Below are 21,828 nucleotides of genomic sequence, written 5' to 3' on the forward strand. Positions count from 1 at the left end.
TTTTATTTGAAATCATTTTTCTCTTATCGAATACTAAATACGACAGTATTTAGAAGAGTACCAATACTAGAGTACTGGTTTATTTTATATATTTTTATTTGACGTGTGTAGTTGAATCTTATAAATTTTAATTTTTAAAAAATATTTTGAATTTTTCTAGTTTTTAGTGTATAATTATCGTCTTTTATATTTTTTCCAGTATTTCAACTTTGTACAATTAAGGTTATTTCATTTTCTACAAGTTTTAATTCAGTGTCGGTGTTTTTTTTTTGGCTAAATAATTACCTTATTCAGTTTTTTCAAATTAGTATTCGATTGGTCGGTAGAGTTATTATTTTCTTGCTCAAGTTGATCGCATTCTTCAATTACTGTAGATAACGTCGAATTTAGTTCTTCGTTTAAATGCTCTTCATCAATCAGTAATTTATCATCTTCCTGAAATAAAATTGAAATTTCGTTTTGTAGAAACAAGTATTATGACTTTAGAAATTTAACCTTCAAGTTAATTGAAACGTCTGCGAAGCCACTTCTGAGAGTACTCAAATGGTATTATAGCGCTATTCAATTTGCAATATTTTATCGTTTTATTCAGCAATTTTCAATATATAATGATGCTACCAAAATCAAAATCTTTAAAAGCGTCAGTTAAAAATATCAGAAAATAACTGTTAAATATAAAAGTTATTCAATCAGTTAAAAAATTACCCTCCCTGCATGTTATTAGTTTCTCCACAACGTCAATTATTTTAATAAAAGTATCCTATTTAAATTTAATTTTTGATTAAAAACTAAATAACATAGGAAAATTCTATGCAAACGAAATAAAATCAATATCATTAGTCTAACACAATTGAACTTCGATAATTTTATATTCCTATTTTATTAAAAAAAAATATTATGTTTTTTTATTATAAGTATTATACGTTTATTTGTTGTTACGAATCATTATTGGAATATTATTAATATTAACTAAAAACGATACTCTTTTTTGATGATAAAAAAATTAATTAAAAACAGTACACCTTTATGATGATAAAATATATTTACGTATATAATGAATGGAGTGAGAAGTTTAATTTGATCGTATGAACTTATTGTTAATTTAAGATTATCAAAGCTTTAAAAATTAACTATTGTCAGTGAAATTATTTGCATTAAAATATTCAAAGTTAATTGTAACAATTTCTAGAAACAATAATTTGTCATCTAACGTATACTGAATTGTTGTTTTTCCTGTTATATCATACACATTTATTATATTTGCACTAATATTATTAATTATTTTAATGTAATGACATTGTTTATAATTTTACATTATTAAAATGTAGATTTTTGCTTGTATGTAGTTTAAAGTTTATACAGTTAAAGTTTTACAAAAATAAAAGTCTTTGCGCAATTTGTAACTCATTATCTGTTGAGTTACATTAATAAATCTTAATTGGCAACCAAAATAATTCTATTTTATTTTAAGCAAAAAACGTAAATTTAGATACATTCTTTAATTTTTTAGTTTGTAATTTTTTCTACTTTGTGAAGTTAGGTTAGATTAAAAAAAGGAAAGTTATAAGTGAGGGTGGGCATCGGTATAGACCAATATCGAATATCGGCCGTAATTGTCTAATCGGAAAATATTTTTTTTTAACCGATATTTCTCTCGCTTAAAAAAAATAACGCGATGTAATTCGTCATTGTTTCAAAAATAACTTCTCGGTAGTCACCTTTATGAATTTTAATAAATACTCTACTAAATTAATATTTGCGAATCTGTTATTAACGGAAGAAAATATTAAGTATAAATAATAACATTTTTGTTTATGCACTTAATATTTTATCCTTTTTATGAATTGTTACATTTTTTATTTAAATAGGTAATTGTTAACTATTACAATATTACTCATTTGTAAGATAATAAATATAATTTAGATTTTACTTAATCTAGCTGAAATGGTGACTTTTAAAGTAATCTGTTTTATATCGAGAAAAATATTAGTTTATTGGACATCGGTTGATATCGACTCATCCTTAGTTATAAATTATAAATTACTAAGTTTATATAGAAAACTCATTTAATTTACCATTTACTTAAAAAAATATATTTAAGTTGGACACCTATCAGAAATTTTTATTGTCCTAATAAAATTAAACTTATGTTTGAAAAGGAAAAATTAATTTCAAATATATACCATAAAAAATAAAAGGAAATCTATATTTTAACATTTTTTAGTATTACTAAAGAACTCTCAAATACAGCAAATAGTGTTATAATGTTCAAGACATATCCAATTCCAATTTTTTTTTTATCATTTCAAAAAACTCGTTAAAACTTTATTTATTTCAATTAAATTCTAAATAGTATACAAATAATGAACGAGATTTTAATTTAATAAAAAAAAAAAATCAAATTATTTAATGTTTAAAAATACTTGACAAAAATCTTGAAGTGGTTTTTTGTCGAGTAACTTTAAATATCAAGTAATTTAATTTTTTTTACTGTTTTCTAGTACTTTTTTTGTAACTAACTAAACTTGGAACTTTTAACGTGTTTGTGTTCGTCTTGGATTTTTACAAATATATGTAAGTAATACTGTAAAAAAAGTATTTACTGAATACATTACATTGTGATTGACATAAACTTTAATGCACACAAATATTTCTTCGTCTATATTTGTAACTATGAGAAAAAATTTAGTAGTTTTTAATAGTGGCTATCTTTTTTATGTTAGTCGTTTCTGCCAAATTATAAACATCCCAATAAGTTTTTCGCCAATACAAATATATTTTTACTTTAATTTATAGACACGTATATATTATATTTTATTACAAATTAAACGCTTCTGTTGAGAAATACAACCAAAGCTACTCAAGTTAGAAGTTTAAGTTATATTTTATTGCTATATTAGGAAATGTTTAACTACATCAATTTTATATTAGCCATAATAATATAATTATAAACAATTATGTATCTATATATACTTAATATTAATTAAAATTAAGCCGAGAATGTGATTCCTAATGGCTTAACATTATTATTTATTTTTAAACAGACAAATAAATTGGGATCTGAAAGATATAAAGTCTGCATAAAGTTAATTAATATGTAATTTTAAGTAGATAGTTTTAATAATAATTCTGTGGTGTTCGAATAAAAGGGCTTAAGTTCAAAATTAATCATTTCATAGCCCTTTATAATACAAAAAAGAGTATTTATTTTTAAATGTTATGACGTATTTAAGTTCATTTACACAATTTTTGTACTTAAGCTCTTTTACATGAGCACAATTGAATTGTGAAACATCCTTAGTGTCAGTAAATTTAACTTGAAGTGACAAGCAAATATTTATTTCACGCTCTACTATAAATTGTTGTTCATTGCAGTTTTTTTAGTTTTAACAAAAAAGTCATACGATAAAATAATTATCTTCGTACTCAAAATAATATGTTATATATATAATTAATTTTGCACTGTTACAGAAAAAGTTACAAATAACGTTTTAAACAATCAATTTTCTTAGAACTTAATCAAAAAACTAAAAATATGTAAAATCAATAAATATAAAATATAGTTTAACATTATGCAACTTATATCGTCAATTAAAAATAATTTTTCTCAAATGTTATATTTAAAAATAACGTAAGAAAAAAGTAGACATATATCCATATTAAAAACTACTTATGTCAGTGAAGTATGTTTTAAAAATATAATAACTTTAAAGAAAATATTGAATAATGTTTTAAGACTAAAAGCGTTGAACAAAAAAATTTAATATCGTTTAAATGTTAAATATCGTTAAACTTAATTACAGGTTAATAGTATTATTAAATTGTTAATTCGACTTCTGATTTCTATGGTGTTTGGATAATTAGATATTAGTTTTAAAAGAAATTTTGGAAAAAATAAAACTAAATTTTGAATAATTATTTAAAAATATTTTTTACCTAAAGCAATTCTATTTGTATGGGAGCTTTATTTTTATTTTTTACTTCTGTTCAAACGTAGATACATTTTTTATCTACATGGTAAGTCCAAAATTCTTAATTCACACATTAGGAATTATTCCCTTTTACACAAACACCAGATAATTATTTTTTACCTTCGATAAACTTAAGTAATGTCAATTTGCTTACAAAGATCTAAATTTTTCTGGTGACATTATTTTGCTAAGTAATCTTATTTTTGAAATACAGTTAATAACATTATAACAAGGATTAGTGAACGATATTACTATTATTTGGATATATATATTTTAGTATTAAGATTATTTCATAAAAAAAAGTTATAAAACTATCATATACATATATTGTGTAAAGTGTTCAAAAGCAAGTAAACAAGACAAATCTTGCGAATAATAAAAACAATAGAAATTTGTTTCTTAAGTTATTGAACACTCTTTATATTTATTTTCATAATAATTTATACATTATATAAGTAATAATTTAAGTATATTGCCTATTAACAAGAGAATTAAATTTATTGAAAAAATGTCAGGAAAAATAAAATAGAAAAACTATACTACTCCAACACAAATTAATTTTTTGTAGGACTCTCTAGCAGAAACTATTGTAGTAAAATTATTAAAACTTTTCTGCCTTAAAATTTAGTGTCTTTTTGTATATGTTAATAATAAAAATTAGATAAATGAAAACATTTGTGTCACTATTCTCAATGTTAGTCATTATAATTTCTGCATCAAACATATTCAACTAAAGAATTGTACTTTTTTTTAATATCAATTTAATCGTATGATATGCATCATTATATTATCTACTGAAAATATGGGACTAAGATGTTATGATTACCAGTTTTTCCGCATAAATTTTAATATATATAACTTTCACTTTAAAAACGTTTTGTCATTCTGTGTAATCTTACATTCCTAAATTTGTACTATGTGCCCTTTAATGTGATATAATTTATCTTTACCTCTTCGTTTTCTGATTGCTCTCTGCTTTTCACGTAATTTTCCAACTTTTCGTACTCCTCTCGCAAGTTCCATATTTCTTTTTTTAGTTGTTGATTTTCTCGGCGAAGTTTTTTTATGTAATACTGGCCTGGAAATATTTTTATTGTCAATTATAATACAAAAACAGGTGTAAATTGTTAGTATGCATCAATAGTTCTCTTCAAACATTTTTTCTATTGTCAAAGAATTTAAAAACAATCTTAAAATGAGTGAAAAAATAATTGTGTTATTGATTATTCTTCCAATTATTTTTAACAAAGTTGTTGATTGTAAATAAATATTTTTATTTAACAAAAGTATAGATTATAAAAGTATAGAATTATTAAATTTACACGTGAAAATAACAATTTAACAACAGACAAATAGTGTTTTTACACTTTTGTGTATAAATTTAGGGAAAGTAACGGGAGCATTTTTACTTAGTATCTTTACTTAGAGGATAAAATGTCTTAATACCTCTTTGTATGTGTTGTTATTTAATAAAGAATCAAACTACCAAGAATGTTAAAAACACAATGAGAAGTTTAGCATAAATATTCAATATATAATTACATTGTAATTATAGTAAAATTACCGTAGAATAAAAGTAATAGAAATGCAAAAAAATAGAGAAGCCATAGAAATGCAAAGAAACTGAGAATTCATAGAAATAAAAAATTAGAGAAGCCGTAGAAATGTAAAAAATTGTGAAGCCATAGAATTGTAAAGAAAATGAGAAGCCATAAAAATTCAAAATTAAGAAGCCATAGAAATGTAAAAATTGAGAAGTCATAGAAATGCAAAAATTGAGAAGTCATAAAAATGCAAAAAATTGTGAAGCCGCAGAAATGCAAAAATTGAGAAGTCATAGAAATGCAAAAAATTGTGAAGCCACAGAAATGCAAAAATTGAAAAGTCATAGAAATGAAAATGTTTGAGAACGCATCTATATTTCAATGTTAATTTATAGGTGTTTTTACTCTTGATGGATATTTACTGTAAAGACAATTTATTTTTTATTAAAGGAATATTCTCGTTTTGAGAAAGTTCTATGGAGAATTTTCTTTAGTAACATCGCTAATTGTACCACGGATGAGCATGTTAGTCGAAATATTTAACTCAATTTAAGTCTAATTAAGTATGAACAATGTATATAAGTTAACAGTTAAAAGTTTTCAAATTATAAATTTAACTAGCTAAGTTAAAATTTTTTACTTAACTAGTTTAAAAAAAAATATTTCCTTTAAAATTAATTTTTTGGCTAAAATCTCTTAAAATCGATTTTATTGGTGGGTGATATAAGGGAAACCTAAGAATCTTTTTTTAATTGCATAAGAAGAAAATATTAATGATAACAAAAATGTTTTTTATTCGTTTTGTACATTTTGGTGTTGGTTTATATTTAAAACTAGTTATTAATAAAAATCAGTTAAAAATTACATACATTTTTGAAAAAATTCACAAAATTACATTTATTGTAATTTAAATATAATATTAGGGATAGGGAAAAATTCGAATTTTTTTTTTAAATCAAACCACGTATAAAGACAAATATTTTTTATGAAATTTTGAATTTAGCTTAACTAAAAAGCTAAATTATTTTAATGGAGTATTAAATTAGTTAAGATAAAAAGTTTATTATAAAAAAAATTAACCAGTTAAGTTGAAAAGTAAAAAAAAAATATTTCTGTTAATTTTAATGTAACTAAGTTTCGAAAATATAGCAACTTTCTTTGTTTTGCATAATTTTATTTAAATGAGCCATATATTTTTTTTTTATCAAGTTTACATTTAATGAAATTTTCATGGTCAAAGTTTAACTAAATTTACTTGACAATCTTGTGATTGAAGTGTTGCAATTATATTTTTATTACTTGTCTGATGCAAAATGTATTGATATTTTTTTTATGTATTTATGTATTTTTGTATGAATTCATTAAAATGGTCTGAAATATAATCATATTTCTTTCACGTATGATACATTTTAACTTTGTTACAATTAGCAAATGTTAAATATGACAAGCTAAATTTACTTGGCTAACGTTCCAACCTTTTTCGCGCTCTAAATCACGTTCTAATCAACGTGACAAGGAGAAAAATAACATGTCATAATGAGAAGATCTCTCATAATATGACAGATGTGTTGATCCATAAAATATGAATTTTTTGACATATTATGTCATAGTTACTTTTCGAATGTGTCATATTAAATTTAATATTTTTCTCTATTTTTATAAACTGTGGTCGTCAAAGAATCAAATACCTTTAATTGTTTCAAAAATATCATAAAAGCTGTAAATAAAAACAAGGTATATATCATATTTTATAAGACCTAATCCAATAAAAGTGTTAACCAGAAATTAGGTACGAGACTTTAAATATGGATTCAGACAAATTTATTATTGACAATTTAAGTACACTTAATATCATAAAATCGTCAATTTAAAGAACGGTTCGGTGTGGACATTCCAGATAATTTCCATCTCTACTAAATAATAATAACTATGCAAAAATACATAGTTATATTCTCCGGTAATGTAATAATTTTCAGGTAATTTGACTGTTACTGAAATGTTAAATTATTTTAAATAAAATATATTATAGGTACTTAAATTTAGGTATATAGAAAGCGTTTCAGAAATTATTGTCGTATATAAAATTGTAATAGTTATGATATTTTTTAAATACACACACACACCTTTTTCTACCTCTGCGTTGATATTGATTGTGCGTAAACGGAGTTCTTCGTTTTCGTACAACATACCCCTAGAAGAGGTGCGGTCCAAAGAACGGTTGGGCTTGAGGGATGCATCACGACGTCGAGACCGTAACACTGACGACGTACCTGGCGGAGCCATACCGCCCAGCAAACCGAAAACTGCATCTAATCTCACGCTAATCGACCGTTTGTGTCCTTAAATATAAATAAATTAGTTAAAACTATCAAAATTGAACATAGACCAAAGCAGTATACTTTTCGAAAGAGTTAATATTTTTGTCACTTTTCATTATTTTCGAATTGTACTAAATATTTTTTATGTAATGTATTTATTGAATTTAAAGGGTTAAACTTTTATACTTAGACGAGGGAAAAAATGTAGCCAAAAAATGTCAAGTGAGAATAATAATAACACCTATGCCTGACATCTAGCCATTAATTGTAATTATTTTTAGTTCCTGAAATATTATTCCAAAAATTGATGTAGATAAGCAATTTTTTTAATTAGTAGCCATTCTATGTCTTTTATTATATAAAACGTCAAAATAAGCTAATTAATTACGTATGTTTTAATTGATAAAAATAAAGTTGTTGAACATAAAAAATACTTCATAAATAAGTATATAAATTAAATAACTCATGTAACTAAAAGAAAAAGAAAAAAATGTCGATATTATTTCTACTTTTGTAATGTATAGTAATAGTGTAATTGAATAGTTTAAGTAATTTTCAAGTTGTATATTCTTTAACTAAACATTAGTTCTTACTTAAATTAATTTAACATTTTAATTTGGATTTTGATTAACTAGTTAATCTCATACATTTTCAAATTTAGTTTTATATATTTTTTAACAATATATTCCTCGGTAATAATTTACAGGAGAATATTTTTCAGGGAATATTCTTTTGTTGTATTGCTGCTATATATTATATGCACGAACTTCTTGATCGTGTATTCTCAGGTTATGGGCAATGGTTTTTCGATTTCAAGTTTGAGGAGACTCAAATAACAGCAGTGTAGTAAAAAAAAAACCATCATAAAAAATTTATAGTATTGCAATACCTACAATGATAATTTAGGTTTAACTAAAGAAGTTAAAAGAAAAAAAGTTTATTAAAATTTGGCGAAACTACACCAATTAACAAATTTGTCATAAAACAACATGTGGCTAATGGCGAATAAAAAAAGCAGACTTTAACGAGTTGTTAATATACTTGACTGAGGTTGAGAAGAATATAAAGAAATATCATACTTTGTTAGTTCTAATATAGCCTATTCTTTCTTAATTCAATAGCTTCCGGATAAAGTGTTAACATTATAATCGCAATTCTCAAAACATAAAATATGGATTAAAGATAATTGACTTTGTCAACTGAAACCGTAACATTAAATATAAGTACTAAACTGCTAATGAATTTAACTTAATATATATATTATTTCTAAAGTAAACTTAAAATTAAATAAACATTAAATTTAACTTTTCCCATATTCGAAAAAAAAATGAACCCCTTTACTCGGAAACCATCGAATTAAAGAAAATTAATCATTAAAGTAATGAAGTGTACAAATTTAGGATCGGTATGGCCTATCATCTCAGATAAAACAATTAAACAGTAGGAGATTAAAGGTAAAAATTAGCTTTTTTTGATTATTGATAAAGAACTTAATGTAGCACAAAAAGATGACGGTCATTTCTCATGAGACAAATAATCGGTGTATACGTGAATAAAACCAAACTAGTTTTGCACAAAAAGGTAAAGGGAATAAAAATCTACTATCTTCTACTCATTTACATATTTTCAAATTAGATTGTTAAGATATAAAAACTTTTAAAAATATCCTAAACTGCTATAAAGAAGTTTATGAGCGCATTGAAAGTTCAGTGATTTTAATTCTCGAAATTCAGTTAAATTGATACTTTGTGTCCATGATTTCCTTATGTAATTATTAGTATGTATAATATGTGTTAAAAATTTTATTTACTTTTATAAATTGCAATTTGAAAACTAAGACCAGTAAATGAAAAAAACGAATGATGGAATAAATAAACTAATACTGAAAATTCTATCATTGGATTGGTTTAAGAAGTGTCACAGGTAAGCGATCCCCTCCAGTATGCACTCAATCAAAATCATATGATTAAGGACAATAAAACATTCATTCAGTTTTATTCGTCCAGTGTATACCAGTGAAGGTGTCTTTTAGTTGATAATTTGGTTTATCTTTTAAAAATACATAAATTTAGCTAATAAAGTGGATTCGAAACGACACTATAAATTATAAATAATGATATATTGTGAAAAATGCAATAAAAGTTTTAAAAATAAAGCCGGTTATGTCAATCATACAAAGTCATTTAAACATACGGGAGCATCTTATAGATGCAAAATATGTCTTACTAGTTTTGTATTAAGTTCTTTACTGAACCAACACTTGAAAGAAGAACATAGTGAGTAAAAATTAGCAATTACTTTTATTTATTAATAAGTGTGTCATATTTAAAAAAATTTATAAAAAAATATTCTACTTTATACACTGTTTTGTTAATTTATTACTGAATAATAAATTATTGTTAATAATTAATAGTGCACAGTTGTAGTTTCTTAATTTCGTGTTTTTATTTCATTGGATAAAATAGAAAAATATACTGTAATTTTATAATTTAACTTTATTCTGAACCAACATTTTATTTACTTAAAAAATCGCATACTCATTTGGCAATAGAGATTTTAACATTATTGATTTAAAAATTTGTATAGCATTTTTTTTCGAAATATGTCTCCTTTGCTCTTTGCCAGTACAATTTTTATAATTGAATATAGTCAATATTTTTATATTTAATTCATCAATGTATTTATGATATCTATATATAGTTTGACAAGTAAGTAGATATTTATTATAATATATCTTAAAAAAATATGAGAGAAAATGTAAGATTCCCATAAACGACTTCATTGCAGAATGTTACATTTTGGGGTAGATTAATATCCTTTATCATTTTAGTCGTATCAAACTACAGCATCAGTAAAATGTTTACGAGTATTGTCATAAAACATTAAATATTTGTTCACAAATATTAAGTAATGAAATCTGTAAGACATTTAACTGCCTTATGTTTAACACACCGCCCCATGTTGGCTAATTTAACGGTAATTAATAAGCAAAACTATTTATATTTTGAAACGATATCGTTTCTATTTCTATAATTCAGTTAAATGGTACGTCTTATAAGGGATAATCAAACAAAATAAAAAATATCATATTACTTCAAGTAAATTACATTTTGTTTACTTAAACACATTAGTCATTAAATATTCTGTTGTAGGAATTAACTTGTTTTTAAGTAAATGAGTAATATTAAAAATAGCTGAATGGTGTTAGGTGTTGCCGGGGAAAATAATAGTTATATCTAATTAGTGTCACGAGTGTTAAACAAAATATTAATAGGTTTAATCATTCGTAAAATTTTGATTATTTAGATCTATAATTGTTTTTTAACGTTAGTATCCATTATTTTGAAGAAACATTTGTAACTTAGGTCATTAAATTTAAGTTTTAATTTTACCTGAGTAAATCCGTACAATCACCCAAGTATTAAATGTCTTTTTCAAAATTATATTCAATAGTATATTTTACAATGTATATGTCTTAATATTTAACATAACAACCATAATATGACCATTAAAAATAACCCTAACGTTTCGACAATATTTATTTAAAAAATTAAATGGTAAGGCATTTTACAAAAGAAATTGTAATGTCCTTTAAATGTTATAATTGAAATGTAAAAGTATTAAAATGTCTCATTCTAATTTATGGAAAATTAGCTACAACGAATCTGTCCGTTTTGTAATCTAAATGTCAATAATTGCAATAAGGGAGGGGGTAGGTGTTCTCCTTAGACAAATAAACAATGTCCGTTATAGTTATGTAGGTTATTATTAATCTATATTATAACTAATTTTTTTTAAAAAATAATAATCTTAAACTTATTTATTTTTAACGGTGATTATGATAAAAATCGACATATTTTTTTTTAGTTGATACTGAAATTCCATCCATTGAGTATTATCCAAATGTTATTAGTAATGATAATTGCGAGGTTCCTAGTTATTCTAAAACTGATACATATATTATCGACAAGAATGAAATATTGGAACATGTTGAATCAGTTGATGAAAATAAGAAAATATCTACACATGAGACCGTAAATTATAATAAATATATTTTACAGCCTTCTCCCAATTCTTGTCAATACGAGTTATACGTCAGTGTACAAGGCGAAAGTCCCATTCAAAAAAATTATTGGATAGATAAAAGGAAACATTGTCCTTCATTGAAACTGTATCAAAGTCCTCAAAGTAGCAACGGACTTTCAATTCCTGTTCAACCAGTAAGCAAAAAATGTTATTGTGCATCAACCAAAGAAGAACGAAAGAGATTCTCGGATATTTGTCGACTGCAAAATTTAATAAATAATAAAAAAACTGACTTCAAACAAATTAATAGATTAATACTTTCAGTATTAGTTGAATTGGAAAAAAAAGATATTATTGTTGATAAAATTTTCTTTAACTAAATGATTATTGATATTATATTTTAATTTAAATTATATAGTAAATATTAAGAAATAATATAAAAATACGTTTGTATTTTTCTTCCTTTCAGTCCATAATTTATAATATTATTATTAAATTTAATATTTTTTTTGATCTCCAGGGAAAAAATCCTATTATCATATTTCATAAATGGCAAATTTTATTTTAAGTTTAATGAAATTATAGACTATAATAGAAAAAACTACTTTGAATGTACAATTATTTTATTTAATGTTTAGCGTTTGATAATTGAATTATTATTTCTAAATTGATTTTTTGCTCTGCAAGTGTATTTTTGGGGTTTCAAACTGTTAATATATTTTTCTAGTTATAAAATCTTAATCAATAAGGTAGATATGTATCTTGAAATAATATTTACGTGTACGATGTAACTTTTTAAGTTTTATTTAGTTAAATGTTGCAAACTTCTTTATCAATAAAATGAACATTGTTTTTTAAGCTATATATTTTGTATTTTTGTAATTGAATAAATTTACATATTGAAGTATATGATATATGTAGTTTTTTGAAATAAAATTGAAAATAATATATTATTATTATAATGACGTATGTATACATCGTATTTTTAATACATGTTTTCTGTATTACCTTTCGATTCATTTTAAGGAAACATAATTCTATGCAGTATTCATTTAAAAAAATTATATGCTGCTAAAGATATCAAAAAATGTATCTTAAATATAGGATTTTAATATGATATTGTAGTTATTCTTATTTTTAACAAAACACGAACAAAGTAGGATATGATGAGAATTAGAGAAAGAAATTTCAGAATTAGAATATAGACATCATCAACAACTGGTTGAAACTCAATCTGAAAAGTAAAATGAAATTGAGCCCGAAAAAAAGTCCCTATTAGATGATAGTGACAAGATGATAATGTTTTGTTTTGTAAAAGTTAAAATTTTATTTTTGAAAAGAAGAAAAATTGTATTTAATCATGACTTAAAGCAATAAAAAAAAATACGAATATCATTTATAATATTTTTTATTTAAAACCAAAGCACTGGAACTATAGTAGTATTATTCAAAAAACACAATTTCATCCATTTAATCTAACCAATTTGTAATGATAAAGTCTTGTAACAAAAAAAAAAAACTCATTTCTTTATAATAATAAATAATTTGAAAATATTTGATTATCGATATGAGATGTAGCTATTAACTATATTTTCTTTTATTTATACCATTATTTGATTTGGTTAGTACCATAGTTTTATTTTTACAACAATGGTAACTTAATAGTTTTCTTGAAAATAAAAAAAAATGGTTAAAACATTTAAATATTAAATTTAATTTTCGAATATAATTTTTTTTTCTATATTGCAATATAATTTGCTGAAATACGATATCGATATCTAAAAATATATCGTTGTCGAACCCTAATAATTATCATTTAACATTAATTTAAGCATTATTAAATAGATATTTATTATAGTATATCTTAAAAAAATATGAGAGGAAATGTAAGATTCCCATAAACGACTTCATTGCAGAATGTTACTTGAGTAAAAGTTATATCATTAGAGGTACTAGTTGATATTCTATTACAATTTATTTAGTTTAGTTATTAATGTATAGTCAGTCATATACGAAATAAATGATGAATATCGAAAACAGTGATATTTTTATGGGATTGATTATGTTAGTAAAAATATATAAGATAATCTATTCCCACTATGATAAAATACAATTAAAACACGTGTACAAGGCGATAAAATGCTTCTTCAGTATTATCCGTACAGTGTATTAAATTTTCATCTAAACTTCTTTAAAATTTTGTGTTTTTTATACAGAAGTATTATTATAGCTAAACGATTTAAACAAAACTATACAAAAGAAACTAAGACTATACAAAAAAAAATATTGTTATTAAACACAATTAAACATATCGTTAAACTAATAAGTTAAACGTACTCAAAATACTAAAAAAGAAAGAACAAAACAAAATAGACCTAGGATATTAAATTAACATACAGAAAAATACTATATAAGCATCTTATCTTTAGTTTGTATTTCAAACACTAACTCTGCGAACCCAATTTTAATTCTAAAATAATGCTATAATGTGAAAAATGCAATAAAAGTTTTTTATTCAATGTCGGTTGTGTCAAACATGTTAAACCATACGGACATACGTAGGCAATGATCAGTTTTAGGTTATGTTCAGTTGAATTCAAGCAAAATTTTCAACTGAATCAACACTTAAAAAAAACTCATGGTATGTAAAAAGTCAAATGTTTTTCTTTAAATACGAATTCTATGTAAGAGATATTTGTTATATCTATTGTGAGTAGATAATGAATAAAAGATATATTTACGAATTTTCAGTATTTTAAATTTATTATTAGATATTAAAGAGATGTTACGCTATCTGAATCAATATAATATATATAATAAAATGTAAATTATCATTTTTATTGGGGAACTAGACAGAATCAATAATCCTATAATTTGTTCATATTTATGTATTATTATTAAATTTTATTTTATGTTATTTTTCAATCTTTAAGAATACTATTTAAAGTTTATAAAATTATTTTATGTACTTATGTTTTTTTGAGTTGGATTTAAAATGTTTTTATTAATAAATATTCAGTAATAGCATAAATTTATTTTCGTACACAAATTTTTCATGTAAATTAAAGAAAATTTTTTAAATTACTCTAAAAGTCCAATGTAACATTAAAATATTATATTTTATACTTTTTGAAATAGACGGGGTTATACATTATTTTATTAAATTTGCATATTTGATCTAATAATTTTTATTCTATTTTTATATATATTTTTTTATATTTGTCCTATTTAATAAAAGTATCATTTTTCAAAAAAAAAACAATTTTATTTCCATGTGGCTAACTCTATTTCCATAATTATAATTAAATAATATGATATTGAACTACAAATTTTTTTAATTAAAACTTACTCATTACTAACTGGACTCTTACCCCGTCAATAGAGTAATAGTACGATGTTAACAACTCATTAAACAAAGTTTAAATCTCACTAATTTTATTGTATTTTTGCAAATTTTTTTTTATTTTTAATTAGTTTCACACCATTTTAATATGTTTAAACCAAATTTATTTGTTATGCAGTATATTGATTATTTAAATAAATCTAGTAGTTTTGCAGTAAGTTTGGAATTCTATATATATATATATATATATATTATACTTTTTCTTTTGTATTATATTATGCAATTATATTATTATTATACTGTTCAAAATTTGTGATTTTTACAATCAGACTTACCTTATCTTAGTGTTAATCGTATTTTTGTCGTTCATTTGATTGAATAGCGATGTTAATATTTACTATTATATTTATTGGACATCAAATACCCTAAAATATATTATAGTTCTATAATTACTTTTTACAGATTAAAATTATTTGAAAAGATTAAACTAGAATAATAAAATCAGCTGTTAAACTATCTAAATTTTTATACATTTTTCCTAAAATTACGTTAACGCAATCAATGTTAATTAACATTAGTATCATTATTATTATAATTAAGCAAGAAATTTTATTGTGCTTAATCAAAAGGAGAATTTAGGGGATATTCAGATATATGTCGACTGCAATATTTAATAAGCAATGAAAAGACCGATGATAAAAAAATTAATCCATTAATAATGTTAGCTTTATTAGATTTGAAGAAAAAAAGTATTATTTTCGATAAAAGTTTAGCTCCATTGATCATATTAGACTGTTTTAGTATTTTTTTAATTAAAAAAGTTCCTACTAAAAATTAGTAATTAAAAAAAAAAACGTTTAGTGCTAAAAATTTTCAATATTTAGCGAAGGCTACATACAATTTTAGGACGAGATTAATTCTTTATGATTAAAAACATTTTTTTTAGTTTTTCATATAAAACATAATTACATTTTTTATCATTATGCATTTTGTAAATTTTTAGTTAATTAAATATTATTCTTAAGAAAATTATATTATATTATAATTATAATTATATTATAGAGCATCCCAATTGAGTATGATACACTGAAGTATTATTGGGTTATTATTTTTAGTTTTTGAACAATAAATGAAACATAATCCATAGACATTCAACATTTTTGACTAGATATACAACTGACTTTGAGATATTATTAATATTTATATAGATATATAATATATGTACATTGTACATATTGTATATATTATATATACATATTCTGAATATAATATATGAAATAGACAGAAATTATTTTGTAACAAAAACGATTAGTTTTATCATGTTGTTATTTTTAACATTTCAACAATAAATTATATTTGTTTATATGTACAAAATTTGAATCTCAATGACAATCATCCGTAAAAAAACCAAAATAAAAAAAATGCGCCATTGCCAATATTTCAGTATCTTGTTTTTGGTTTGTATTACATATAACGGTCTGGAATTCGAACAAACTATTTTATCGCCTACAGTGTTTATCTAAAAATTAAATTAGAGTACTGTTTTTAACACTTGGTGCTTATTCTATTGACAGAATCATTCATCGGTCAAACATTTATAGTTGTGTTGGCTGTTTCGTGTCAACAACGTTGATGTTTATGAAATACGCGTGTAGGTATAAGAGAAACTCAGATTATTATAAGAATTCACAACATTCGTTAAAAAATATTGTCACGTCAATATGTCATAATTTTGGTACTTTTGGCCATCCGATGAATGTGCTTTACCGTATGTGCAGGAATTATCATTCCAATAATTAATAATAGAGACCAGATATTTGAACACGTTTCACGCTCTCCTAAAACGCAATTTAATTTATTTGAGTCGTAACATAAATTATGTGCGTCTCTTCACTCAGTTTCCAATGCCAAAATATTATTTGTATATGATTGAGAAGTATTTCGTGTAGAACGGCTAATGGAAAAGTTTTTTTGACTTCATTTCCTCTTGTTTTATGTCGACTGTAAAGTTTGATTTTAATTCCGATTTCGGTGTACGCAAATATCACAAATAATAATAGTTATTGGCTATTCATCTAGAAATGAGTCTTTTTACCTTTTCCGAGAAAATCATCTAGTTTCAGTTCTTTATTGATTTCAAACACATTAACCAAATCTAATAAAAATTAATTAATTTTACTAGAACTTCGAAGAAATCATTTATAACGAAGAATATTTCCTTTATTAAATGAATCAATAACTAGTAGTTTTCATTGATTTTTAAATTAATTTTCCACTTTATTAAAAGGTTGAAAAATAATAAGAATATTTATATAAAATTTAGTGTCTTAAATAATTCATATAACATTTATAATTCAAATAAACATTTTAATTATGTTTCAAAGACTATTTCTGACTGTCTTATACGTATAAGAATTTTTAAATCAATAATAGACAATTTTTGAAATGGAATTTAAAATTGTTTACAATTTTGATTAATGCTAAACGAATAATTAATAGCTCACGAAATTCATCAATAAATAACAAAATTAAAAAAGCTAGTGTTGCTTTAAAATATAATTTAATTAGGAAAAACTAATAAAAGTCTAAAAGCTATTTAGATCGCTCGTGATCGTCTTTACTTAGTGATTTCTTATGTGTATTAGATGAATAATTGGTTAATTTTGATATGATGGGACAACTTTGAAATGAAACTTAGTTAAAATAATTAAAAACAGTATTATTAAATTTACTTATAAAATTAAAGCTACACCCATTTTCGGTAGAATGTATAATATTAAGAATGATTATGATTATATTAAACTAATTTTTATGATGATTTTTTTTACTAGATTATATTACACGGTAGTATATTAATTCTATTAATAAAATACATATTAACTTTTTTTAAATTTAATTCATATTCATTCTATACTTAAGTAATTTTTTTATGGACATATATCAATATTTGACTGGATCGTTTCAACTGGAACAATTATTTTTTTTTAACCTAAAATTCAAAAGTCAAACTGTCGGCTGTCATCTTACATGCCAAAAGACATACACCAACTGGTAGAATATAAGAGATTTTTCATTTTAAATCAAATCCAAGTCACAAAATAAAATGTAACATATTATTAAGCTGTATTATTATATATTATCTTGCTAAATTTCGTGTTTGTACATACATACGTATGTGTTACTGTTTCAAGAATTAGGAATAGTCTTATCGAATTCACAATTATTAAACTTATAAAAATTAATTACTACTTAAGGATTTCTTACGATTGTTTATATTATTCAATTATTAAAATAGAAGTAATTCTCTGAAAGTTTTGGAGTTAAAATGTACGTCTAGTCTTTGATTTTTTTATTAATCAAAAAAATGTATTTTTAAATTAGAAACCAAGGTAACATATTTTATTACAGTAATGAAGTTAAAAAAATATTATCAATTGTCGTTTAAACTGATGATGCATTTCCATTTTCGTATTCAACTTTGTGTACTTACAGAGCAGAAAACTAATCGCAAATCATTGTAATGACTTGTTTGAAAAAACTGAAATATACTTTAATATTATACACAAACTGAATAAAACGCGAGTATTATGCAAATAAAAAAACTACATAAATCAACACAACACAAGTTATCACAATAAAAATTTTCATTAAATAGCATTTGATTATTATGCGTGTAAAAATAATGAATAATTAGTAAATAAATTTAAACGAATTACTGGTATAGTTAAAAAAGGTAAAAAATAAAAGATTGTCAATAAATTTGCAAGTCAAAATATTAGTATTACGTTAAAAAAAAAAAATACAAAAACAAATATAGAAAATCACAACGGCAAAGACCTCACATCAAATTAGATGACTTGTCGGCTCCAATGGTCTTAGAGAACACATAAAGAAAAAAACCCGTACACGTGAAACATTAAACACGGCAAGTCCGAAGATATCCATTTGAAATGGCTTTCCATACGTTACTACCAGCCACAAGAGTAAAGCGTATAGATCAACCAAAGCCCACATCCCCACCGTCACATTTGGCATCAATCCTCAATTGCTGCGGCTAATAACACAGTCCATCGTTTTTCTCCATAACAACATCATCGCATCCGTTATAGTAATTATTTTTATTACAAGCCAAGTACGTATTGATCGACTGCAAGTGGTACAGTCGAACATACCGAGAAAAGCTCTCTTTCCCCTTCCTGTAGATTATTAGCATTTACAAAAAACGACAAGGCGGAATGTTCTTTTTGTAGAGAAATGTGTTATACATGCCATTGTTGTAACTTTTATGTATATAATTGTACAAAATCAACACAATATATACGGAAAACCTGAAAAGTGTTTTAATATTTTTTTTCTCAGACCACCAACAAGAGTCCCAGCGACGCTTTTATCCAAGTTCTCCCCTACCCGCTACAATATACAATCAAATCATGCATAATTCATGCACATAAAACAGCAACGTTGTTCGAAATTACAATTATTCCATTTTCTGTTTCCCGAAGAAATTAATTTTAATCAAATTCAACTGAAGAAAAATATTATTATTATCATTTTTATTGATGTTTCAGTTAATATTTACTGTTGTAACCGACTTTCGAGACTATTACATAAGTTTGTTGAAAGTTAAAACGCGACTTGAGTTTCGATTTTCAAAATATACTTCACTAATTTCGTTTGAGAGATTAGTGAGAATTGCGTACCGCGTACCGTTTAACCGATGAAAGAAAAATTTCCAGTTAATGCTTTTCGTTTTACATAGCAAATGCAATGTGCTGCAGTGCGTCAGGTGTTCTCCTTTCCGAAAATTTCCTTGAAGTTTTTACAATCTCATGAAAAAATATTAAATTGGTTTGTTTAACTGAGTAATTTTGCTTCAATAAAACTCTTAAGATGGTAATGGTTAAATATCAGTGGATTTTTGATGAAAATCCGTTAGAGTTATTACATGAAATTGCAATCATGTTTTCTTTAAAAGAATACTTTGATAAAGAAAAATGTACTTTAAATTAGTGATGGGCATTTTCGAATATTTTAAAACTATCGAATAACTATTCGAATTGGTTTTATACAACCGAATAGTTTATTTTTAGCATAAACTATTCGAATATATTGTGTAACTATCGAATATTTTTTGAACGACTATCGAATAGTTCGAATAGTTACTATTCGATATTCCCCATCACTATTTTAAATACACATCGAACGTGGAGTGTACTTAACTATCAGAATAATTAGATAGTTAAAAGTGCTTATTTTATATCAAGCACAACTACCTTTATTCGAATACTACTTTTGTATTTAAGTGAAAAATATGCATAAGTGGAACAGCAAACTTTATATTTTAGTGAATAAATAATTTTATATTTCATTTATGACCTTTGTAATATATATTGATATGACCATCAAATACGAATACATTACCATATCAAAGAGGTTAAAAGTATTTTTTTTTTATTCTGTTGTGTTATATTTAATTCGGAGTCGGCGAACACGAACTCCTAGTATTCTGGCTCGTCATTAGTGTTTCAGTTACTTTTTGGATCGTACACAATTCTAATTGCATGTATTATATTAATCGTTTCTGTCAGTCTAGCCGTTATACCAATAACTGATGGTTCGTTAACGTTTGTCAAACGAGCGTCCTGGACTCATAGCGTTTTTAGTAACAACATTTGTGTTGAGTGTAATAGCCAGAATATCGTATAATGTTCACTTATTAGGTTAATCATAATAATAAGAAAAACAGAGAGTCATGTTAGAGGATTTATATGTAAATTATCAGACAATTACGAGGGCCGAACATACTTCATCGTATCTCCAGGCGCCGTTGGGTTATGACAAAAAAAGGATAGTAAATTTTCAAGCATTAACCGAATACATAATAGATTAATATTTGTACGTTTATATTTCACCAATATGAATTCTTATTCACAAGAACCGCTTCCGCCTGTAAATAATCGCTCAAAATCACCCAGTCAAAGATGTATTACTATTAATGACCATCAAACAGCATAATTTTTGTTAAATTGTTGTTTTAACGCTAAGTCCGGTCATATAAATTTTGTAAAATTTAATTAATTCACTAAAAACATATGAAATCATTATGTTTATTGTTATTTTGTTTTGCTGTGTAATATAGCGCCTTTGTTAATTTTTATGTTATTAAATAATATCTAAACATATTATGTTTGACCCACTACATTGATAATACGTACAATTTTAAATTAGTGTAATAATTAAAAAATCTCAAATTAATTACAATAACACTTAACAGATAAGTCTCGAAATCATATATTTAATTTTTGCTTCTAGAAGGTCAGTGTCTCACTAAAATTATTATTTCCGCTAATCTTTGCGAATGTATTTTCACGAGACATTCTATCCGAAATCACCTGAACAATAGGCTTTGTAACTTGATAAGCACTTATGCTAAAATTATTATCGATACGTTAACATTTTTTATTGATAAACGGAGCTAAAAGAAAGATAAATGATTTTAGTCTCCTCAAGAACCCGCCATACTGTACGTATAGTAATTGCTATAGGTAATTATGGTCATTTTCTTCTTTTGGCTCTTAATACTCTCTAAAAGTTTTCGCCATCATCATAATATCCCTCTATTTCTC

The 21,828-nt window shown here is 24.1% G+C and overlaps 2 protein-coding genes across 8 annotated transcripts in view; one reads left to right on the forward strand and one right to left on the reverse strand.

Moving 5' to 3' along the window:
- LOC126896817 (uncharacterized) overlaps positions 1–19,357 on the reverse strand; it is a 31,419-nt gene extending 12,062 nt beyond the window's left edge. The window contains exons 1-5 of one of the 6 annotated variants that reach the window (XM_050669917.1): positions 19,045–19,355; positions 15,538–15,627; positions 7,639–7,854; positions 4,922–5,049; positions 286–435 (exon numbers count right to left, since the gene is read on the reverse strand). In XM_050669917.1, coding sequence (XP_050525874.1) covers positions 286–435; positions 4,922–5,049; positions 7,639–7,798 — 438 coding nt within the window. In that variant the 5' untranslated portion in view covers positions 7,799–7,854; positions 15,538–15,627; positions 19,045–19,355. Of the gene's footprint in view, positions 1–285; positions 436–4,921; positions 5,050–7,638; positions 7,855–15,537; positions 15,628–18,692; positions 18,715–19,044 lie in introns of those variants that run through there. The other 5 variants (XM_050669918.1, XM_050669922.1, XM_050669923.1 and 2 more) reach the window with 5 other exon arrangements.
- Positions 8,937–12,712, forward strand: LOC126896832 (uncharacterized). Of its 2 annotated transcripts, none has more exons than XM_050669942.1 (2): positions 8,937–10,109; positions 11,701–12,712. In XM_050669942.1, the coding sequence occupies exons 1-2, from the start codon at positions 9,947–9,949 to the stop codon at positions 12,237–12,239; spliced, it is 702 nt and encodes a 233-aa protein (XP_050525899.1). In that variant the 5' UTR covers positions 8,937–9,946; the 3' UTR covers positions 12,240–12,712. The 2 variants fall into 2 exon arrangements, with proteins under 2 accessions (XP_050525899.1, XP_050525900.1); XM_050669943.1 differs by lacking the exon at positions 8,937–10,109 and adding an exon at positions 10,416–10,541.
- Positions 19,358–21,828: the final 2,471 nt, after the last annotated feature.

This window comes from Daktulosphaira vitifoliae, unplaced genomic scaffold (genome assembly GCF_025091365.1).
Source record: "Daktulosphaira vitifoliae isolate Bord-2020 unplaced genomic scaffold, ASM2509136v1 Scaffold_1, whole genome shotgun sequence".
Taxonomy (NCBI): Eukaryota; Metazoa; Arthropoda; class Insecta; order Hemiptera; family Phylloxeridae; genus Daktulosphaira; species Daktulosphaira vitifoliae.

Excerpts from the sequence above, each read along its gene's own strand:
- LOC126896832 (XM_050669942.1), top strand. The coding sequence starts at position 9,947 with ATGATATATTGTGAAAAATGCAATAAAAGTTTTAAAAATAAAGCCGGT. Across the intron at positions 10,110-11,700 it reads ACACTTGAAAGAAGAACATA|TTGATACTGAAATTCCATCC; the intron begins GTGAGTAAAAAT and ends ATTTTTTTTTAG.